General features: G+C 44.0%; 2 protein-coding genes and 1 long non-coding RNA gene across 8 annotated transcripts in view; 2 read left to right on the forward strand and 1 right to left on the reverse strand.

Moving 5' to 3' along the window:
• NUP133 (nucleoporin 133) overlaps positions 1-3,206 on the forward strand; it is a 27,089-nt gene extending 23,883 nt beyond the window's left edge. For 2 of the 6 annotated variants that reach the window (XR_014562491.1, XR_014562493.1), the window contains exons 25-27: positions 228-711; positions 753-2,668; positions 2,985-3,206. Coding sequence is in view for 2 of the 6 variants with exons in the window: in XM_083732202.1 (XP_083588328.1) it covers positions 2,580-2,668; positions 2,985-3,121 (226 nt within the window). In the remaining 4 variants the exon portion in view is untranslated. Of the gene's footprint in view, positions 1-18; positions 2,669-2,984 lie in introns of all 6 variants that reach the window. The other 4 variants (XR_014562490.1, XR_014562492.1, XM_083732202.1 and 1 more) reach the window with 2 other exon arrangements.
• On the reverse strand, positions 2,490-4,714 carry LOC310841652. Its single transcript, XR_014562657.1, has 2 exons — positions 3,530-4,714; positions 2,490-3,401 (listed from the first exon to the last, which is right to left on the reverse strand). It is a non-coding gene; the product is annotated as an uncharacterized lncRNA (long non-coding RNA).
• A 6,334-nt stretch (positions 4,715-11,048) lies between these two features.
• ACTA1 (actin alpha 1, skeletal muscle) lies at positions 11,049-17,143 on the forward strand. The gene is made up of 7 exons (XM_083732671.1): positions 11,049-11,393; positions 13,276-13,416; positions 14,100-14,424; positions 15,058-15,219; positions 15,685-15,876; positions 15,995-16,176; positions 16,700-17,143. The coding sequence occupies exons 2-7, from the start codon at positions 13,288-13,290 to the stop codon at positions 16,841-16,843; spliced, it is 1,134 nt and encodes a 377-aa protein (XP_083588797.1). The 5' UTR covers positions 11,049-11,393; positions 13,276-13,287; the 3' UTR covers positions 16,844-17,143.
• Positions 17,144-23,180: the final 6,037 nt, after the last annotated feature.

Below are 23,180 nucleotides of genomic sequence, written 5' to 3' on the forward strand. Positions count from 1 at the left end.
GACAAGGAGACAAGCCAGGCCATAGTTTGTTTCCCAGCAGGAAGCAGAAAGACTGCAACTTCAGTAGTATGCAAGTGCACACTACACATTCACAGTAAACCATAGTTTAATATGATGTGTGAACCTGGTCATCCTCAGTAGCCCTCAGAGAAGCTAATAATTCCCCTCCTGTTACAGATGGGGGGCTAAATTAAGATTACCTAAGGATCCCCAACAGGTTTTGGCAGGGATGAGACTTGAACTGTGGGCAACTAGAATCTCCTAACTATTATGCCAAGCCAGCTTTCTTTGGTTCTCTGGCCAACGGCACAGCAGTGGTACATTTCTTTTACACTTCCGATGATTGATGATTTCATTTTCTTCATGGTAATATGCTACATCATGGGTAGTAAACCTTTCCCAGCCCTAGAGGCACTTTCCATCATGGGGGAATCTGGAGGAACCACAGGCCAGTAGTGGGCGGGGTCAAAATATCTTTCTCCATTGACAGCTTGCTTGTGTTCCATACTACATGCTTTGAAATAGGCTTCTTTCTCTAAGGGCACAACATGGAAACACAGCAGGCTTCCGATAGAGAGATTTATTTCTCCCTCAGCAGCACGCCTCTGCAGCAGTTCCCCCCCTTTCCTGCAACCCAGCCGTCACTGATCACTTGGGCACCAGGGGTGAGAACTTGGGTTTCATGACCTGCCACACCTCACTACTTAGCTGGTTGGCAGAAACAACCAAGTAGTGGGGGAATGGTGCTGCAGTGTGGGCAGGGCATGGGAGGAGAGGCCAGTGGGCAAAGAGAGTGCCCCAGGAGGCTGTGTGTGCCCATTCTACATGTTCCATTTAAGGAATTGGCTGCAGTTACAATAGCATTTGAACTAAATGTTATTGGCTCTAAATCAAGAGATAGTTGAAGGTGTGTTTTTTTGTATTTGTGTCAGGTGGTGTTTAGAACATGCCTGTTTGCAGGTTGTTCCAGACAGCCCCTATGACAAATGAAAACCCCCATATTCCACCTTTTAATTTTCAAAAACCTAGTCAGCTACTCAGTCTTTAAAGCATAATGATGGAATAAATCAACACTGTGTTTCAAACTTGCTTAGGGCTAAATCCCTAAGTCCTTGCAAGACTGAGCTGCTGTTTCTACCTTCAGACATTTGAGTGAAAGAAATATGTGAACCCCTTTGAAGCCCAGTCTGTGCAGGTTTACTCAGAAGTCAGCTCTCTCTAGCTTCATGGAATGTTTAGGATTTTGGAGTTTATTATTTCTCCTACTATACTAAGAACAATTTAAGGATTCACTGAACAGGGATCACTATGCACAAATAGTATATAAACTCTGAGCGAACCAAGTTAAATATAAATCTGTCAAGGTTTGATATCCAAGTTGGCAGCCGAAACATTTGTTGGAAACTGATCTTCATTTGAATAGCATGTTTAGCATTTCAATAGATATGCCCAATTGATTGAGCTTTAGATAAAATAGCTATGCAGGAATAATCCTTATTCATGAGAATATGTCATCTTGAGTTTTGATGCATCTTCAAATCACTGCATTGGACACTTTGAACTACCTGTTCTTCAGGAATGTGCATAATTGTGCATAATCCTTTATGCATCCCTGCTTCATAGCTATATATGGCAACTGAATTCTTGGGTAGTACCCTGAGGCTTGTGGGGAACACTTGGTGACTTCCTTATATGGTAGTGGACTGTGTTTCTCTCTTACATTTTGTGCCCTCCTGATGAAGGTGAAGTAGCGAATAGAAATGCAAAGGAAGTTGTAGGGAAATAGATCCTTTTCCCAGCATGCATAGTTGTTTAACGCATCCATTTTCACCTGACTAGGAAATTCTTAAAGTAAATGGTAGTCGCAAGGGAAATTACAGAAGGTCTTCTTTATGCAAAGGTTTTGACAATGCTTTTAAAAATGCATTACTGAAAGACATGCTAAATGGATTTATTGATTGTATTGAAATGGAACTTTAAACATGATTTCAGAGTTCTCTTGGTCCAGCATCCTGCAAATGAGACACTTCTGAAAACCTGCTTATAGGGCAAATTAAGGCTGATAGTTGAGTTAATCTGCTAATAGGACATTTCCTCCGTTGACAATGTTTTGGAGCATGCATGCTGTTTGCATAATGCAACAACACCGAATCGGAAGGTATATTGAAATAAAAAGCTGGTTGCACACCATTTCTAATACTTGATAAGGCTCTTTCTGTGGCATAGGTCACTCTGAAAAATTGTTTGCTAATCCCACTACAGGGGACAGCCCAGTACTAACACCTCTATGTATATATCCTACAGTGTTTGGAAGTGTAGCTTATTAGTTGTAAAAAATAAAAATTATCCATAGTGAGGCACATATAATAATTATTTTTTACTTTATTCTTTGTCAGGTAGCATATACATTTTAGCATTCTTAATACTGTACGGCCTTGAAAGATGTGAAATTGAGTAAAGGATACACAAATAATCAAAATACACACAAAGTGACACTGGGGATTCTGATTTAATACTATATATATTTGTTTTTTAAAATATATATTCTATTTGTACTAACTTTTATTTTTTGGATACAGGTGGTGTAGTTCAGAAGGCAAAGATGATCCAATTGAAGCATCTAAAGACAGCATATTTGTGAAAATTCTACAAAAGCTGTTCAAAGAAGGTAGATATTATTGTGTGAAATATGCTCAGAAATAGGTTTTTGTGAGTTCTCTGCTTTACATATATTTACATCAAATGGCATTAATATCATTAGTAGTTAAGATATAAATACAGCAGGCAAAATTGAAAATAAGGCATGGGCAGAAGGGATTTGCCAAATGTGGTTTGAAAATAAAACTTACCCATTGATGATAGTGCTTCGAAAAATTATCACTGTATCCCGGGCCTAGACAAGTTATTCTGAAATGTAGGTACGCATTTCAATGATCACTCAATGTTTGCAGTTTACAGTAGCTAATAACTTCTTTCTGTTTTAGGAATTCAGCTCAGCGAATATCTACCTGGGGTAAAAGACTTAATGCAAGCAGATGAACTTGAACACTTAACATGCAAACCGTACTTAGAATTTGTACTTAAAGCAAATTACGAACTTTATGTCTATAGGCAGACCTGAGAGAATTCTGAATTTTAGAAAGACCATTTCTAAAGAATGAACTTTTTGTACACTTTTTTTGGGCAATAAAATTTTTGTTAACTAAGAACATGTCCGTCTTTAAAATGGTAAAGAATTCATTAAGTATCTAGAAGGTTTGGTAGCCTTTCCATCTGACAAAGACAAAAACTTACAAAGCTTAAGAAAACTGTTCTGTGCACTCTCAAGATAAGCTTTAAAACATGGTTTGGAACAGACATCTCTTGCTTCAGTAATCCAACTTCTGACTTGTGCTCTGCTTCTGTAAGTAAATGAATATAATCCATCCCATTTTCAATCTTATCCTGAAGAATGCTTTTTATTCAGTTACAAACACACTGCAGGCCCACAGATATGTTATACATAAATAATGAAAGTTTTGGTGCTCACCACATTGCGGTATCACGTTCTACTACCATCTAGGTAATGGCATGAAGACTAGAAAGCTGTTCTCTGCCTGCCTCTCTTGGAAGAGTCTCTTCTCTGTTTTATACCAGGCTGTTTTGAGTTGCTGGGTTGCTGTACAATCCACAGAATTTATACATTCTAATGCTTAAAAGAGTAGATAGCTAACTTTATTAGTCTTAGTGGCTTTAATCTGACAAATGTCACGGAGAATCTTTCTTACAGACTGCTAAGCATGCAGAGATTGACTGCAAAGCAACTTGCCTCCCCACACATTTTACTTTATGCCTTGGCTAAATGCCTATTAGAAGAACTTGATCCAACAGCTGAGAAGGTCATAAGTTAAATCAGTTGAAGAGAGTCCAATTTCTAGTTTTAAAAGCCCTGCTATCATTCCATGGCTTCCCTTCTTGCTGTGCTAATACGGCGCTAAGGGTGGAGGAGCTGAATGTGTTCGGAAAAATAGACTTATCTGGACATGTTCAAACCAATGTAGAAAAGAAATGCATTAGCACCACTGGAAATAGATCCAAAGTTCTGCATAGCAGAGAGGGGCTCACTGTACTTGATAGCAAGAATTAAGCAGCGTATCTTGGGTATTATCTAGAGAATAATGGAGTTAAAAATATGTCTTAAAATGGATAGTGATAAAATGAAGTCATTTCTCTGCCTAGACTTTACTGCTTGGCTTTGTGTCTAGTAATATGGACTGAAGGTTCTGCTAGAATTTCCCTCCCGTTGTCTCTAAAACCCACTTAGCTTGCTTTGTTGTATTTAACACTGATGAGTGCTGCTTAACCCTCATCTGCTGGAAATTCTGTTACTGCTGTCTGAAGACCTCGGAGTCAATTGGAGGTTCCCCCATCCCATGTCACTGTTTATTGACCAAAATACATTTGGTGAGAGTATGTTGCTCATAGTTTTCGTAAGAGATATACAGCCCCACCCTCTGCAAGTTTACTTAAAAGCAAGTCTCACATGAGCTTACTCCCATGAAGGTGTGTATAGGGTTACAGTCTTCACAAGTATGAAATCAGGAAGAGTAATTCCATTATGTTTTAGTGCATCACTGTACAATGACCTGTTGATGTTGATACCCAGTGGGGAGTCACCTTGCTTAAAGACCGCAGGGCTAGGGAGTGGATTTTGTTTTAGGGTTTGGCTTCTGTAAGCATGAATCTAGTGAATGGCAATTGCAAGAAGTCACTATGTGATGATAAAATGGGTCATCTGAATATACCCACAGAATACCTTTGGAAGATTTATCAATAATATGAATTCCTCTTACTGGAGATTATATGTATTCCTTCAATGTCAATCCACTGATATTACAAAAAAGGGCAACATTTGCAGCACATTATACTGATCAGCTCTACTGAATTGGGGAAATTCATTTCTATAGGATGTTTCAATCGATAAATTCTTTAGCGGAGTGGAAAAGTTGGATTAGTATGTGAGATAACTATCAAACGTGGCAGTTTGTTTTAATGTTGCACCTTGCAAATGACTCTTCTGAAAACATCCTATGATTTAAAGCAAGAGGCAAGGGTGTAAAGTTGTTACTTTCATCTAGATAGACTTGAGAACATACAGCAATTTCTCCTATGGAGATCGGCTTTACTCTTACACCAGCTCTCGTTGCTGGAATTTGACCTGCCTTGTCTCTGTTATAGCTGAGTACTAACAAAATATTAGTTTAATCCTTCATGCCTATCTTCCTACATCCTAATCCCTAAGAATGTTTACAACGGAAATGACCACTTGCTTGGAGAGAGCAGAAAAACTGATGTTTAGTCATTTTTTGCATTTAGTTTATATAGTGTTGGCATGGATATTTGTAAAAGCACATGCATCATAAGGCAACATTGTGTCAGAAGTTTGCATAACTCTGAAGATCACAAAGTCTGCTTTTATGTTCTGTAGCTTGGTTGGTATGATCAACGTTAACAATCTGAGTGCAGGTAACAAATTATAATACAGGCAACTCCCCATTTATGCAAGGGTTATGTTCCAAGGCACCGCACGTTTAAGTGAAATAGTGTATATTTGAAATGCCATCGGAAAAGCCTGCAAACACCCCATTCCGCCCCCATCCCTTTTTGTGATGTTTTTTGGTCACTTCCAGGTTCAGTCCAATACACATGCACAGCTGTGCACATATTGAAGGTGTGTAAATGGGAGGTTGCCTGTAATCCTGTATGTTAATAGCAACCTCATTTTCTGAGTGTGGATCCCTGTCCAGTAAAATGTTGAAGAAAGGCATTATCAGCCAGCTTGGGGAAATCCCATGGCTTGCCAAAATATAAAAATGGGACTCAATAAAGCTCTGAGCATGGACAGTAGCCACAGGACGCTGGCTGACTTGTGGGAAACGAATGGGACAGGGAATGGGGTGTCTGAGAAGAAGGCACGGCTGGAACCCTAGACAGCAACACTTTCCACTGCAACAGATTCCACTTGTTGCAGGCTCCACATGTTCATTCATTCTTAAGTGCTGGGGGGGGGGGGCGTAATAAGAGGCTGTATAGAATATAGAACTGAGAACCTCCCTGCAAGTTTACAATCTTAAGATTAGAATTCAATACACAACAGGGGATTTATGCATCATGATAAGCTCAGGCCATCCCACATCATGAATCCAAAACTCCAGGGGAGTTGCATCTGTAAGACACTTCAGCAGTGTGCTCTGGGTGCAAGACACTTGCAGGTGTTGCCAAGAACACCCAAAACATGCATAAATGAACAAAATTGGGATTGTGCACCCCAAACTTAGCTTTCGGTCACCCCTGCACCATACATCTACATGTCCAGCAGAGTAGAAGAGGAGGCAGCATATGAACCAATGCACAGGCCATTCTCAAGCATAGTTCTGTAGAAATTAATAATGCACCAGTTTGAGCTGCCCAAATGTGTCTGCTTGAAGTTTGAGCATGCATGCACTGACATGTATTATGACAAACTTGTAAGACTAGATACGTTCAGAACAAGGTAACTATAATCTCTTAACAACTGAAATTTAGAGGTTTCTTGTGAGATTCGCATTAATGCTGTTAATATAAAATAAGTTTGCACAGAATGCTGGTTGGGATGTTTCAAATAACTATATCAAAACATACAGTAAAGAGTTCCACCAGGCTGCAGTTTTATACCCACTCTCTAGAGAATAGATCCCATTTAATTCAGTGGGTATAAAAATATTCTGAGTAGATATATATTGGATGGCACTGTTAGTAATTTAACAAATTTTTGACACACAGACTATGTGATTGCTGCAGGTTTTATCACCTATTCCCTACTTTAGAGATATAGATGCTTCCAAAAATCATGTTCTGGAATGATATGTAATAAAACGCATGGGAAGAATTTACTGCTTTTAGTGGTATGGCTCAAGAACTGTGGATTGTATCCAAGTCATCTTGTTCCCACCAGGACTTGTTCCCACCATGAGATTTCCCTCTCTCTTCTCTCACTGCGCACTCTAATATGCTCCATAGGATCAAGGGAACTCCCCAAAACAGATTTGGGAAGCACACGGGGATTGGAGGGAGGAAGTTCTGTTACACAAGTGTAAGTTTCAGCACCAGCAAAAAGACTTTGTAGGATACAACCCTACTTAAACGTTTCCAGATGTGAACATTTAGAAATAAGTGTCTATTTTACACACAGATTAACACAACTGAAGTGCAGTGGATCATAGCATCACAGTGGAATGCAATTCAGATACATAATCCAACCTAATTAGTGTATATTGTTGTTTAAAGCAGTTTGGGATATTATATGGGACACAGATGGCCTCACTTTCTAACCGGAACTACAAATAAAGTGTTCGGTTTTTTTATAGAGAATGAATGTCTTCAGTAAGGTTGATGGGGATGAAGGTCCCAAGTCCCGTACTTCCTTCACTTTGAAAATGCAAAAGTATATATATGTGCATTTCTGTTCTAAAAGACATATGGGAAATCCTGAATTACTACTATTTTGCCTAACACAAGCACAACTAACCATGCAATGTGCACATATCAAATTAGGCCATGGTATAATTTCAATGAGATTATGGTGTCTTTAAATCTTTCATATTGGGGTGGGGTACTGCAGGGACAGGGTCCCAATGCAGCCCTCCAAGTTTCTCTATCTGGCCTCCCCCCCCCCCAATGCCCTCCCCACTAAGACTCTGTCCCTCGCATGTCCTACTTGGCACCCTCAAGTGTTTTTGCCTTGAACTCCAATAACACCTTTTGCTTGCCTGCATGGAGAACAGTGTGTGTGTGTGTGTGTGTGTGTGTGTGTGTGTGTGTGTGTGTGTGTAGACTAGCCTACTGTGGTGTGTAGGGATACTGCAGTTGCAAGATTGCATTGAGCAGGCAGTAGGACTGTAAGATCTCTAAGGTGCCTTACAACTCTAAAAGGCTATGATTCCATACCAATTTCCTAGCGAGTCTTTATGATTGTGAAAACAAGTTTAAACAGGCATGTGCACAACAGGTGGTGAAGTCTCCAACTGGATGTGCTGCAGGGGGAGCTTAGTAGTTGCAATGGAGGCATGGGACTAGGCTTCAAAGTTCCTTATTGCATTTCACTTGTTGCCTACAACCTGCCAACCTCTGCTATACAGATGCTGTTACACTCTCAGCAAACCTCTGATTGCTGCAACACGTTACACATGGGGCTTCCTTTGAAAAGCATTCAGAAACTACAGCTAGTGCAGAATTCAGCAGCCAATTGTTGACTGGAACCAGGTGGTCAAAGCATACAACACAGTTCTAGTCCAACTGCATTGGCTGTCAGTTTGGGACCCCAATATCTTAAGGACTGCATCTCTCCATCAGAACCTACCCAGATCCTGCTAATACCATCAGAGGTCCGTCTCTGTGTGCCCAACCTCTCCCCTACCACAAGAGGTGTGGTAGGTGGCAAGGCAAGAATTTTTCTGTGTATGTATGTAAAGCAAAACTCAATTAAAATTATTTAAAAAGAATGGGCTTGTCCTGTGTTGTCGCCATTTGTAGAATGTGTTTTCAAGGGAAACATGTCTGGCACTGTCATTGTCAATTTTCAGAAGCTAGGCAAAGCATTGTTGTTCCCCTAGGCTTTTAAATTGTTAAATAGGATCATACTAGAGTCTGATTTAGGGGTTTTATTTGGCAGGGTAGGCTTTGTCCCAGCAGTATTGTTGGATGAATACTTTTTACATAAAATGTGCACTTTTGTTGCATTTTCTTGATGTATTTGTTTTTTAAAATGTTTGTTAATTTTGTTGCTTTGAGTCACTCTTTGTGTAGAAAGTGACAAATAAATGCTGCTGATGACTGTAATATTCCCATGGTTAGCAAGACCTGGATAAATTAGACAAATGCATTTATTTTTACATAATTTAAAGCTACAGTATTGAGTTGGTTCAATCCTGCCTGCAAAGTTCTTGAAAATAATCAGCGTCTATTCGAAGGGCTGCAAGTATAGCTGTTACTTCCTCTTACTTCTGGCAGGGCGTTTGTACTGTCCTCCTAAGGTATCTGTTCAGTCCAGTCCTCTCCATAAGTGGCTGGAGCCCTGGCTCATCCTAAAGGGGACTGGACTTCCACCCTTTCTCCAATCCCAAAACTGCCATTAACCACCTCCATGACCATAACTAGATATGAATCTCTTTAGATTTTTTTTTTTTTAAGTCAGTGTACCCAAGCGGTATAAATAGCCTAAAGTGCGGCAGGGCCCATGGTGTATGGTAACTGTTCAGTGTAGTCTGGCAGCTAGCCAGACCCTTAGATATTTATCATCCTCTATATATAAAACTGATTTTGCACAGCATCTTGAATTGTAGAGAAAAAGGTTAGAAGCTCCCCTACCCCAATAACAAATTCCTTTGACGTCTCTCCTGATATATTTCAGAGCTGATCTTGTACAAGGCTTTCAATAAGCCTTTCTCATACAATCTTGCATGGAAATAGACTTCACTGCGCTCCAGTCTACCTGACAGCCCCATTTAACTGGCATATATCTTGAGAACTGGTGTTGCCAGCCAGAAGGGAGAGGCCTAGGTTATCAGCCCAGTTCGGCCATGATTGTCTAGGGCACATCCTAATTCCTCATGTAAAACTGCTCTTCATATGTAAACGTTGGTAAATATTGATTTAGTTCATACAGCTGGAGTTTAATAAACTGTTCATTAGTACAGATTAGACATGGCAATCTATACAAAACTTGCAGTGAAAGATCACATTTCAATATCCACACAGTCCAGTGAGGATAGAGTTATAAAATGGTTTTAAACTTGTTCCCTTCAATGTATACTGTATATTGTATTTTGTGAATGTGGTCCAACTACGCTGAGCTTTAGCAACTGATTAACACCTTGAACCAGCCTGCTAATTAATATGTTTTTCCTGTGATACCTCCCTGATCCTAATACTTAGAAGCAAATCACTGATGTCAGTAAAAAACATCCATCTGATGTCTTTGTTAGTAACGTGGCATTGTTTGCCACTGCAAACACAAGAGGTACAGTAATTCTGGGGTAGACAGAACAGATCAAAAGAGATTTTCTATATGTGTCCTAATCCAATTTTAAACACTTTCCTGTACAATAAACCCATTTGTTTCCATTCCTGTTCCCAATGTGATCTTAGAATCCTATACTGGAAGAATGCGAGTTCATGAAATGTGCCCTACATCGGATTAAAATTAACCCACAACAAAAGCGTGTGATCTTATGAATGAGCCCTAGACCACAATAAGTGATCCTGAATGAAGGGATATGATACAAGAGCTCTAAAAAGTAGCATTAGTCTAAGAAAAAAGGGTGTGCTTGTTTATGTGGTTTCAGACAGGAGAGATGTGTTAGCGGCCCGATTTAAGAAAACGAAAAAACCAAAGTTACGCTCCTTAAGGCTGTAATCCTACCACACTAACCAGGGAATGAGTTCCTTCCCAGTAAGCATGCACAGGTTGACCCCAACCTTGTTCACACCTTGCACCAAACACAGGTACAAGCGTATGTGAAAGAATGTACACGTGAACAAGTCGGTACAACTGTTTCCGTATGCAGGTTACACACTCATTGAATGCGACTGTGAACACCCTTACAGTAAAAAGTACTTGAGTTTAGCACGGGTCCAAACCTATCTTGGGCTCCCTGAACAGCTAAGGCGGCCCTGCTCCGAGTCCTGGCCCGCCCTGACTTACCTGGGAGTAAAGCCTATTGAACAAAACAGGCCTGTTTGCTGGCCAATTCCCCATCCCGCTCCGCAGGCGGGACGAGGCTGAGCGAGGGGGGTCCCAGAGCCGCTGCTGGCCAGCTCCTTCCCGGCGCGGCCGAGAGGGAAACGCGGTGGGCTGGACAGGCGCGTAGGCCGCAGCCTCGCCTCCCCTCCCGCCCTCAGCCCCGGGCCGCTTCCTTCCTCCCCATTTTCCTTCCTTCCTTCCTCCCCTCCTTCCCGGGGCCTGCCTGCCCGGCACCCCCCTCCCCGAGCCGGGGGCTTCTTTCTCCTTTCAGGGCATGGCGGCTCGGGGGACTATTTGGGACAGGAGCTCTCCTGGCCCGGGGGGCGGAGGAGGTCCCGGCCGGCAGACACTCCTTATACGGCCCGGCCCGTGTTACCTGGGCGCGGGCCAGGCGCTCCTTCTTTGGGCAGCCCCGCGGCAGCGCAAGGGGCCTGGGGGGCTCCGGCCAGGCCGCCCGGGCTCGCTCGGTGCCCGACACCCAAATATGGAGACATTCCTGTGGGTCGGCGGCAAGGGAGGGAAGAGCCCGGCCGGGAGCCTATATAAAACCCACCGGGCTTCCTCGCAAGCCCACCGAGCTGTAAGAGCTGGGAGAAGCAGCAACCGGAGCTAAGAGCCAGGAACCAACCCGAAGGTGAGGAGCGGGCGGGCAAGGGGGATGGATCCGGGCAGGACCACATGATGTGGGGGGAACTCCCAGCCACGCGGCCCGGGGGATACCCGGCAGAGGGAAGGTGGAGACATCGCAAAGCCAGCCCGGAAAGGAGGGAGCCTTCCAACTCCTCTCCGGTGCAAAGCAGAAATGGGCAACAGGGAGCAGAAAGCAGCTGCATCCAGCCTTCTCCGCCTGGCGTTCTTCAATTGCCACTGCTATTTAAAATAAAAAAAAAGTTTTTTTACATTAAATTATAAAAGAGATCCTGCCTGCATCCAGCCTTAGTTTAAACCAACCCGGGAGCAAGCTTTCAATTTATGCATAATCTCTCACTTGGCTTAGGCTGCTACTGAGACTTGTGAAGATTCTGACACACACGCTCATATGTAAGATGGAATTATCCGTAGTCTGCGGAGTCCCACGGCAAGGATCTCTGAGATGCGGGCTCAGGGTTTGACTCTGCCACCCAAGGAACTCTTGTGACTTTCAACAAGTCGCTGCTGGCCACTTGGAGGGGACTCTGAAGGAGAGGGGAGGCTAGAACTGACAGCTGCCCAGTTATAAATTGCGTGGGATGAACAAATCCACTTCTCACTTGGAACATAAATGGTTCCATTGGTATTTATCATTAAATTAGAAGGGATTGCCTTGGCTTTGAAGGACCCAGCCCTTTTATTACCGTGTTTTATATTACTGAATGAATGGTAATTTTACTGAGTGTTAGGCACAGGGTGTTGAGCTACAAAGGACAGGAACCGTTTTATTTGAAGGATGATTTTGGGTTATTCTTTTTTCATCCTTTGCTTCCCTAATTCCTGAAGGTTTCATACACAGAGAAAGGGCTTACCCAGTTGGAAGCCTCTGTTACACCAAGTCGGAATCTGTAGGGTGTAGCTAGTCCTGAAGAAAGTCAGGGGTCCCCTTGTCCCCAGGACAATGGACAATCCATCATTTGCAGCACTACAGCTCAGAGTGGTTAGTGCTGCCTGGAAGTACAGGTATGCCCAGAAGGTTTCTCAAGGAAGCAAGCCTTCAAGCTTTTCCTTGCAAACCGTATATTCCACAAGGGAAAATATCCCCTATTTTGTGAGTTGTTGCACGCTGTGTCATGCTGTTCAGATTGTGTGACAAGGTTTGGGTTATCTCCATTGAGATGTAAAATGGACCAACTTTATTCAACTTTGTCACTCTCTGAAAGTGCTAGTCACTTTAGACATGTGCCAAAAGTTTGGGGGTGATGCCTTTGCTAAAGCTCTTCAGCATACTTCTAATTCCAGGTACAAGAGCATAATACTTTGTATATTAGCATCTTAATATGGGGATCTACAAGTGGGTGGCCTGCACATGTTTTAAGCGGGAGTTTTATTTAAATTAGATTTTTCAAAGTGTACAGCTCCAACCCTAACCACATTTACTATAGACCAAGTACCACTGAATTCAGTAGAGCTTCCTTATTCAAAATGTGTTGGGTTGCATTGTAAAGCCTAACCTATTACTCTGGAAGTCACTGGAGACAAATGGGACTTCATCCTAAGTAAATGTGATTCAGTTTCTCGACCCCAATAAGTTCATCTAACTGTGCTGAAGATTCAGCTGTTACTTGGTGTTTCAGTTTGCAGATCTTTATTAACAATAAAGTAAGCAGGTAGAAGGGGAACAGAAAATACTGTAATCTACTTTGTGGCCAGCGTAAGAACTGCTTTCTCCAGATTGATGGCCTATACTCCCCCACCATGGGGGAGACCCCCCTGTCAGACTTCCATAGATAAGAATTCTGCCTGTAGCCTCTAAGCTTTTGTGAGTGGATGCCTGCTGCCTGGTTGCCTCTTGTGAACTCTTCTTGCTTCTGCTTCATCTCTAGAAAGCCGACACCATGTGTGATGAGGATGAGACCACCGCGCTCGTATGCGACAACGGCTCCGGCCTGGTGAAGGCTGGCTTCGCCGGGGATGATGCCCCCAGGGCTGTGTTCCCCTCCATTGTTGGCCGCCCACGTCATCAGGTATTTTAGCCTCTTCTGCCAGCCATGCCCCTCTCCAGCTATAGGCAGGTTGAGACATGGCGACATCTATTAGAAAAATTCCCATTCTACTGGACCCTGAGTGAGACTGAGGAAATAATATATGTGAGATGGGCCACAGCATTTCTCTTTTCTTTCCCCCACTCCCAATTGGACTTCCTAGGATTAGAAAGATTAAGTCTACAATTCTGTTAATTCTTACTTGGGTGTATGTACCACAGAATTCTACAGAATACAAACGTCAATAGAGCTGTGGCATTCAGTTTATGGACTTCCCAGGGGCATAAGTCTTTTGAAATAGGGATATCAACAAAATGATTGCCCTAGTAAGCATTTTTTATTTGAAATGTGGGGTGTGTCCATCATAGCCTATGAGTTTATACTATCTCTGAAACAGAATAGGAATACATTAAGGGGAAATCAGCTGTTCTTAGCAGTCTGTTACAATGTTCCCCATTTTCCTAAAAAAAGGATAGAGTTTTGTTTGTTGGTCCCCTAAATATATTCTATACAGCTGCTGCTGGGTGTTTCCTTCCTGCACCTTGTACTTTATTCTCTGTTGTGAAGGAAAGGTCTTAGGGCCTTGGTAGGAATAGCTTATAGCTCTTTGCTTAGTGTAAAGGACAGCAACAAGGTGCTGAGAGCTTTTCCCACTTCCTTCCTAGGGTGTCATGGTGGGTATGGGTCAAAAAGACTCCTACGTAGGGGATGAAGCTCAGAGCAAGAGAGGTATCCTGACCCTGAAGTACCCCATTGAGCATGGCATCATCACCAACTGGGATGACATGGAGAAGATCTGGCATCACACCTTCTACAATGAGCTCCGTGTGGCCCCTGAGGAGCACCCCACCCTGCTCACTGAGGCCCCCCTCAACCCCAAGGCCAACCGTGAAAAGATGACCCAAATCATGTTTGAGACCTTCAACGTCCCTGCCATGTATGTGGCTATCCAGGCTGTGCTGTCCCTCTACGCTTCTGGCCGTACCACTGGTGAGTGACAGGACCAGAAATGGAGAAGAGAAAAGGAAGGATGCCCAGGGAACACTGCTAGTGCAAGCAGAGGACGAGAGAGAGAGAGACAGCTACTTGTAGTCCAACTACGATAGGGAGTGCCCAGTCACTGATGTGGGTTTAGGTACACAGGAGACTGCCTTGTGCTGAATCAGGCCACTGGCTCTTCTCGGTTAGTATCATCTGTGAGAACAAGATGCTGGACCAGATGGGCCTTTGGCCTGATCCAGCAGAGCTCTCTTGATGTTCTTACATAGACTGGCATCAGGATAACAGTCATTGTACAGTAGTCTGCTGCTACAGTAGTCTGCTGCTGAGTCTCCTACATGCCTTTACTGGCACTAAGACCATCAAGAAAAGGAAGAACCTAGCCACTGGCATGAACTGTTCAGTGATGGAGGCCCCCTACACACCTAGCCATTAGCTAGGATGCCCACTAAGGAGGGAGAACACTTGTCTGTTAGCACTGCCTATGATGCCTGGCAATTTCTCATCTAGATGTCAGCAAGGTCCCATTCCTCTCTTGCCTGTGTGTCCCGTATCAACCTGACACAGCAAGCAGGTATTGCAGCCTCCTTTGCTAACTTTCGCACCTATTTCTTGTTTCTGTAGGTATTGTGCTGGACTCCGGCGATGGTGTCACCCACAACGTGCCCATCTATGAGGGTTATGCTCTGCCTCATGCCATCATGCGTTTGGACCTGGCTGGCCGGGACCTCACTGACTACCTGATGAAGATCCTGACTGAGAGAGGCTACTCTTTTGTCACCACCGGTAAGGAGCACAGCCTCTCCAGCCCTCAGTCTTTGCACTAGCGTTGACTTACACCTCCTCACCCTGATTTAGAACCATCAATGCCCTTTGCTCCGACAGGCCCTTGGCTCCTTAATACACTAGCAGAGGCCTTTGAGTAATTTCTAGGAAGCTGAGCTTTGCGTCTGGTCATCAAGTAGAGGATGAGCTTGGAGGCCGATGCCAGATTCGGTGGAACCATAACTTTAAAATCCACAGCCAGCCTATCTTATGTTATTGCCCTCATTCATAAAAAGTGTAGGCTAGACTTTCTAGCCCACGTTCTCCCTCTAGTGGCGGATTTTTAAACATTTAAAAACTGAGCTTCAGTTTGATGTACAAGGTGCCGTGCCCATAATTTTATTATGTGCCTATTGGCTGTTCTCCCCTCCTGGGTGGGATTCTCCTTTGGCAGGCTTCTAAATTCTTCCTCTTCTCTCTTGCTAGCTGAGCGTGAGATTGTCCGTGACATCAAGGAAAAGCTGTGCTACGTGGCTCTGGACTTTGAGAATGAGATGGCTACCGCTGCCTCCTCCTCCTCCCTGGAAAAGAGCTATGAATTGCCTGATGGGCAGGTCATCACCATTGGCAATGAACGTTTCCGTTGCCCAGAAACCCTTTTCCAGCCATCTTTCATTGGTATGTATCTCTCTGTTGAGTGTCCTCCTCACTGACCTCTCTTCTACGAAGAATTCTTTGTGTGCCTGTGGCGCGAGTGGCTTTCTTCACTTTTCCTTCACCTTCCCTATGCCACCAGGTATGGAATCCGCTGGTATTCATGAGACAACCTACAACAGCATCATGAAGTGCGATATTGACATCAGAAAGGACCTGTACGCCAACAATGTCATGTCTGGTGGTACCACCATGTATCCCGGTATTGCTGACCGCATGCAGAAGGAAATCACCGCTCTGGCTCCCAGCACAATGAAAATCAAGGTGGGCTTAATTCCATGCATTACTGAATCACAACTCGTATGCATTAGGCATGCAGGAGAGGGAGACCTAATGCTTAGGGCAATTGCATGCTTCTAATCATAGTGCTTTCGAAGGCATCTCCATGCAAGAACATGAGAAATAGGAGAACAGAATTTAATCACCTTGAGAGGGCCACTCTTGCATGGCTCACCCTGTTCTCTGCTTGTACAATCATTACAATACAAACGATGCCTCCTAATTAACTGGATTTTTAATACAGTATTAGAGGTGTTGCTAGGAGCTACATCTGGGAATGTGGAGGGCCATGCCTTATTGTATGAGGACTGGATTAGTATTCCTGTGTAACTTCAGTTGTAGACCTCTTCTCAGTACCCAAATGGTGGGAGGTGGTGCCACTGCTTATAAAGGATGCTGCTGTCTAGGACACCTTTTGCAGAGTTCTTCTGTCATTATCTAGGGACACCTGTATCTCCCCCGCCCCCTGCCCCACTTGCCAAATGAATCATTCCTTTTCTTCTTGCAGATCATTGCCCCACCTGAGCGTAAGTACTCCGTCTGGATCGGTGGCTCCATCCTGGCTTCCCTGTCCACCTTCCAACAGATGTGGATCACAAAACAGGAATACGATGAAGCCGGCCCATCCATTGTCCACCGTAAATGCTTCTAAACATGTTTACAAAAAAAAGGATCATTATTATTACTTGGTTACTACTCTCAGGATGACGACATTGTGAGTTGCAGGCTGTTGAACACCTGCAACAGCCACCTCAACGTTCTATTTTGTAACAATGTCTTTGTTGCTGTTGCTGCAGACGCCATGTGACACTGAGTGTATGTAAAGTGTACATAAAATTAATTTATTTTACCTCATTTTGTTATTTTTCAAACCAAGCCCTGTGGAAGGAAACCAAAAACAAAAAAATACTTCAAGAAGCATTAAATCATCAGTCATTCTGTCATGCCCCAATGCAGCTGGCTTCGTGTGATTTATTGCTCTCAAATGCTGTGGGTTGTGCTATTTCAAGCCTTCTGGCTTTTTTTTTGTCTTTCAAGTAGTTGCAATACATAAATGGGATGGGGAGGTGCTTTAAAAAGGGAACCCATATGATAATGATTTGGGATTCTATAAAGAGATTTTGATTTCCAGAAATCCACACACACAGTTTCTGTGAAGAGGGTATGCTTAAAATATACACAGAGCTGCTATTACAGATGGCTTGGTCAGACTGAGTGATTAACCCCAGGTCACCCAGTGATAGCTAAGCAGGGATTTTAATTCATATTCAAATCTCATGCTCTCAGTCTGTACCACACTGGCTCTCAGGAGTGTTGATGGAAAGAGGAAATTCTTTCTAAATAAGAAAAATAATTTCAGTTGCATTATTGTGTTTCTAAAGAAACCTAGTTTCTGTCCTCACAATCAAGTTTTACAAAGATGCATAACATTCATAACAGACCCAGTTGTTTCCTTGCATTGTACGAACTCCATAACAAGATAAAAGTTGTTTTCCTGCAGAATTCAGAGGCACTGTTTAAGGATATCCACAACTGCCTTATTACTAATTCAGACTAATGGCCCATATTCTTGCCTATCTGTATTGCTGGAGAGTTTCCACCAAAGATCTGTCCAAGAGTCCTGCTATGCGAGATCCTTTAGCTAGAGATGCCTGGAATTAAACCTGAGATATTACATATGCAAAACATGTGCTGTGCCACTCAGCTATGGCTCCTTCAATTACTGGGTGTCAAACCTAACTGAGCCAAGGACCTAAAATACCCCAGAGGGCAGGACAGATTAGCACAGCACACTTGGTGTGCAAAGGGACTTGCAGCTCCCAGCTGTTCTTTTCTTTACCATACCCTCTAAAGGAATTGCATTAGATTCTCGCTAATGTTTTCTGGGCTACCACTCAGTTGGAAAGAGTCTGAAGGTCATCTGGTCCATTTTACTTCAGCCAAACGCCTGCCACATCCCAAGGGCTCAGAGCAGGTTACAGTGTGGTATCATAAAACCATTTCCTGTTTGGAAGACCTGCAGTCTAAAGGAGTTTAAAACGGAAATCACTTGCACTTTTGGCTTTACTAAAGGGAAACTACTTCCTGACCTGACAGCCCAGGCCTCCATTTCCATCATTCCCATTCTCTGGATTCTTAGAAGCATTTCCATCCTCCCCGAGGCAGCGCAAACTTGCCTGTCCTTTGTACCTTTTCATCTCACCCATCTACCTACCTCGCTCTTGCACACACACCCCTCTTGGCAAAGCCTGGTATAATCTAAACCTGTCTTGGCTTCCCAAATCACATCCCACACATGGATCTGTGACTGACCATCCATAGATGGCTGGGGCCCACCACTACCTTCAGCATCTTCCAAGCAGGTGAAACAGGCTTTGAAGTATCCACAAGGAAGCACAAAGATGGACTGAGCCCAGGTGGGAGCAAGCAGACTTGCGGAGCCTTCGCAGAAATCCTGCTCCCATCTTCCTTCCAGGGCAAGTGGGCAGTCCTTGCATGGTGATGGGATCCCTGGCAGCTTAGCCCCACTGTATGTCAAAAGCAGAGAGCAGGTGCAGACCAGAGGCCCCTTGCCAGAGGAGACTAACACAAGGACACATTCAGTAAAACAAGCTCAGATCATCAGGCTTGGTAATGAATCAAGCCAGCTTTCTCAGATGCCTTGCTGGAAATGCTGCAAACGACAGATGTCTCGATGACACAGGGTGGGAAAGGTGATACTTTCGTAAGGCTGTGCGCCTTTTGCTCTCTTTTCAGCAACAGTGGGAGCAGTTGCAGAAGCTGGACGGGATTCCTCCCATACAAGCCCCACACAGAACTTCGGGAGCAAGAAACAAGAACAAAATCCGACCTCTTCTGCAGTTCATAGAATTGTAGAGAGTTGGAAGGGACCCAAAGTGTCATCTGTTCCAAACCCCTGCAAAGCCCCTCCATTGAAACCCATGCAGGAGATGTTCCCAGTGACTTTATTCTTGGGGTGGGTGTGAAATAAGTAGATCTAGCCCATGGGTCCTCCTCATCTGACCTACTTTCCCCAACCCGTGGCAATTTAGCTTAAACAACAGCTTCCCATTGGAGCCAGCAGGAATTTTAATGGGGGAGTGGAGCTCAAGAGGAACCCTCCAGTGCTGAAAATAGAATGAAAAAAGAAAAACTCCTGGTGGCTTCAACGGGAGGCTGTTTTCAAGCCCAGTTGCGTCAGAGGGGAACATTTGGGAGGGTCACAGCTGGGGAAAAAGTTTGTGCATTCTTGGGAAGCAACATACAGTGTAAACCGATGCCGGTGACAGATAATGGAATGTGATTCTATTAACCGGGCAACACGTACGTCAGACAAGCTGACCTTGGCAAACTGGAAGGGAGCAGAACTGAGGAATTTGGTGCTTCACAGGGCAATTGTAAGGATTGCAAGAAGAAAATGCATGGGAAGTGCTTTGAACACTTGAAAGCTCTATACAAATATAACAATAATGACTGCTGTTACTATTCCTACTATTCCTGAGTTTTACTAGGGTGTCCCATTCTCCTATATCACAGGGCTGATATGAGCGCCAAATGTCTCTTCCTGGGCTTCAGAGAATTTACAGGCTGAACTTGGTGAAGACCTATTTATCCAGCTTGGAACAAAAAACAGAAATGTTTTCAATTGTTTCTGGGGATGTGCAGAGAGTGGGCACCTGTTGTATGTTGACAGGCCTGCTATTCCACAGAACAGGGGCAGCCCTGCTTCTGGGATCTTTGGAACATGCAGGAGAAACCCTCCTGCAGACCGCAGGGCTCTTCTCTAAAGTATTCCAAGAGTGCTTTGCAAATATATGTCACCGGCTTCCTGTCAACATGCGGAATGCTTATTTCACAAGTCAGATATAGCAAGGCGGCAGGGCTTTTAAAAATAGAGAGGCCTGGCTTGCAGACCATAAAATGCAGCTCCCAAGGAAAGCTGCCTGCCGCCTGCTTTCAAAATTTCATTGTGCAAATCTTCACATTATCCGGATAGTTGCCGTACATCCAGCGCACGTGTAAATCCATCCTATTTCAGGGAGCAATGTCTTCAGAATCAGACCCTGCTTGCCCCTCTCGGTTTGGCTTGCCCCCTTCTTGTGGCCCCAGACTTCCTTGAAGTCAACCTGTGCTTATTGGTGGACCATAGAACTGCATAATCTTCCTGCTATTCCTATCACCCTTCCTGAGTCTGGAGGGCATTGCTGGTTGAAGGGATATATATGGAAAGGAAGGAAGGTGCCTTCAGCCCAGTGCCTTTCTTCTTGAAAAAAAAACCCCATGAAGTTGTTACAGTGAGTGCCAGACTTTTAACCAGTGCTTTGCTTCGGGGGGGGGGGGGGAGGTGCCAGTACTGCATCCCTCAGAAAAAAGCACTGGTGGTGGTTATTGGTATGGTAGCATGGAAGGCTAACAGTGGCTGGAGCCAGAGCCAAGGACAGGCAAGCAAAGTAGTTCTTGGTGGGGGTTTTTTGTCCCCATGCTCCTCCCTGCTGTGTTCTGCAAGGAAAATCTGGAGACTAAGAAGGAGCCACCCCTTGGACCGGTTGTGTGTAAGAAGGCAGGCAGGTTGGGGGGTGCTTGTGGTTGAATGGATCAGCTTCCACTGTGTGCAACATCTATGGAAGGTCCACAGGTCAGTGGCAGAATGGCCTACTTGCATTCAGAAGGCCTTGAGTTCAGATTCTGACTCCTCCAATTGAAATGATCAGAGTTGGCTTCATCAGGACCAGGAGGAGCAAATCACATCGCCTGTCGCAAGATCCATTTAGAAACAAACCAGAGCCCACGCTGAGCCAGTGCACACACTACGGATGAATTCAGCGTAGCACTAAGGAAAACGTTCTGTCAACATAAGAATTCCGCTTGACTGGCAAAACGATCTCCCCTTTCCTCTCTCTTGCACGCTGTTCTGGGGGTTCCCACAACCTTCCAGAGCAGATCGGGGGGCGTGCGTGCGGCTGCACTGGGAGAGGAGAGTGAGGGGAAGCTCCGTTGTGCTAGGAACAGTCCTTGGGCTAACATTCACTAACGGTTACAGATAGGTAGCCGTGTTGGTCTGCCATAGTCAAAACAAAAAAAAATTCCTTCCAGTAGCACCTTAAAGACCAACTAAGTTAGTTCTTGGTATGAGCTTTCGTGTGCATGCACACTTCTTCAGATACGTATCTGAAGAAGTGTGCATGCACATGAAAGCTCATACCAAGAACTAACTTAGTTGGTCTTTAAGGTGCTACTGGAAGGAATTTTTTTTGTATTCACTAACAGAACTGAGTAGCCGAATCTGGCCCTATACCTTTAAAGTCTAGTCGAAACACACTGCCCACCTCAGAGAATTCTGGGCACTGGGCACACTCCTCTCTTGTTTGCCAAAGCAGTTTGTTAAGGGTTGCTGGGAATTGTAGCTCTATGGGGAATAAGCTACAGTGCCCAGAATTCTTTGCAGGGGAGGAATGTTTCTTGAATGTGCTTTCAAGTTATAGTGCGTATATGCAGCCTGAGTCTCCAGGATAGGGAAACAGCCTCTATGGAAACCAATAGGTCGTAAGTTGAAATCTAAGGCTCTTCTGGGATATTAGCTTGAATAAAAAGGAATTTACCACATACAAAGGCTCTAAGCTCCTGAACTTTCTGCTGGGCCACTGTTTAGCTGGAGGTCTCAAGTCTTCTTTGCACAAGGGAATTCTATATGAAAATCACTTCCCCCTCCTGGGGCAACCACCAAGCTGTTACTGTGTTGATGAGAATCTGAGTGTTGAGAACCTTTCTGTGGATTGAAACCTTTCAACAACAAAAAAAGATACCTGAGGATTACCAGAAGTTCTCTGTTACATGAAGACCTTTGGCAACATTGCAGTTCATACTGGATTACCATAAGGCTCTGTAGGTTATAGAGGCAGCCTCAAAACTTTTATTTCAGAGTAGTTTAAATATAGTAGCCAATACAGTATATTTGCCTTCATAGTAGATTGCTCTTTCAGAGCCAAACTAGATGATAATTTTGTACACCACCCCCGTTTCCAACTGGGGCACTGTTTCAAGGGTTCCAGGCGCTTACCAAGAATTTGTGTTTCTTTTGGAATGAGGGGCAGCGGAGACTGTGGTGTCTTTATGATATATGGTTTATTTACACATAATACAACTTGAGCCTACAATGGAGGGGCTCACGGCATCAACACCCCAAGATGGCCTTGCTTCTCCCATAGCTACAACCTTGGATTCAAGCAGAAATCAGGCATGGCTCTGTCTCTCGCTCTGGCTTCCCTGCCTGCACCTTTGCTTCTAGCTTCTAGCTCACACACCTTAACTCTGCCCTTTGTCTTTCTAAGTACCAGCAAGTTTTGGGGGAGGAGGGGAGCATTTGTCTTCTGGCTACATCCTTTGTTTCTTAGGTACCTTTGTTAACCATACTAAGGCCATTAACTCATCATTCCATGAATTGAATCTGTGCTGAATCCAGGAATTTGTAGGGGGTTCAGGCATACAGCCCACCCACCCCCATTTATAACAATATGTTAGTTCATCTGATGCAGCTACTTGGGGCAGAAAAATGTATTGGCCGAACCAAAGAGTCTGTGTACATGTTCATGCAAGGCAAGGAAGAAAGCAGGTATGTGCCATTGCTAGTGCCTGATGATGTATACTTGTTTGATTCAGTTGCAAGTTTTAGCCCTGGCGGAGTTATATCAGAAGAGTGTACATTGCTGTTTGAGGTGCCTAACCCATGAAGCTGAAAGGTTTGCACTCTTCCCAGTAACAAAACAACATTTCAGCCACTCCACTTGGATTAACAACAGCAAAGGTTGTTTTTATCATCATCAAGCCCCACCTCCAAGATAAATTGGGATGGTGGCCATAGCTAGAAGGGGGCTGGACACCAGGTGAAGGAATACAATGGGAACATTTACTGGGAATCTGTCTTCACTGTGAGCTACCATTAGCACTTTTCTATTTTGGGAATACAGAGTGAGCTTCATAGGGGGGTGTCC

This window comes from Podarcis gaigeae (assembly GCF_964106915.1).
Source record: "Podarcis gaigeae genome assembly, chromosome: 3".
Taxonomy (NCBI): Eukaryota; Metazoa; Chordata; class Lepidosauria; order Squamata; family Lacertidae; genus Podarcis; species Podarcis gaigeae.

Bases quoted from the DNA above. Each gene is read 5' to 3' on its own strand.
- ACTA1 (XM_083732671.1), top strand. From the start codon at position 13,288: ATGTGTGATGAGGATGAGACCACCGCGCTCGTATGCGACAACGGCTCC. The intron at 15,220-15,684 runs GTAAGGAGCACA...CTCTCTTGCTAG, and splicing joins CTACTCTTTTGTCACCACCG to CTGAGCGTGAGATTGTCCGT. The intron at 16,177-16,699 runs GTGGGCTTAATT...TTCTTCTTGCAG, and splicing joins CCAGCACAATGAAAATCAAG to ATCATTGCCCCACCTGAGCG.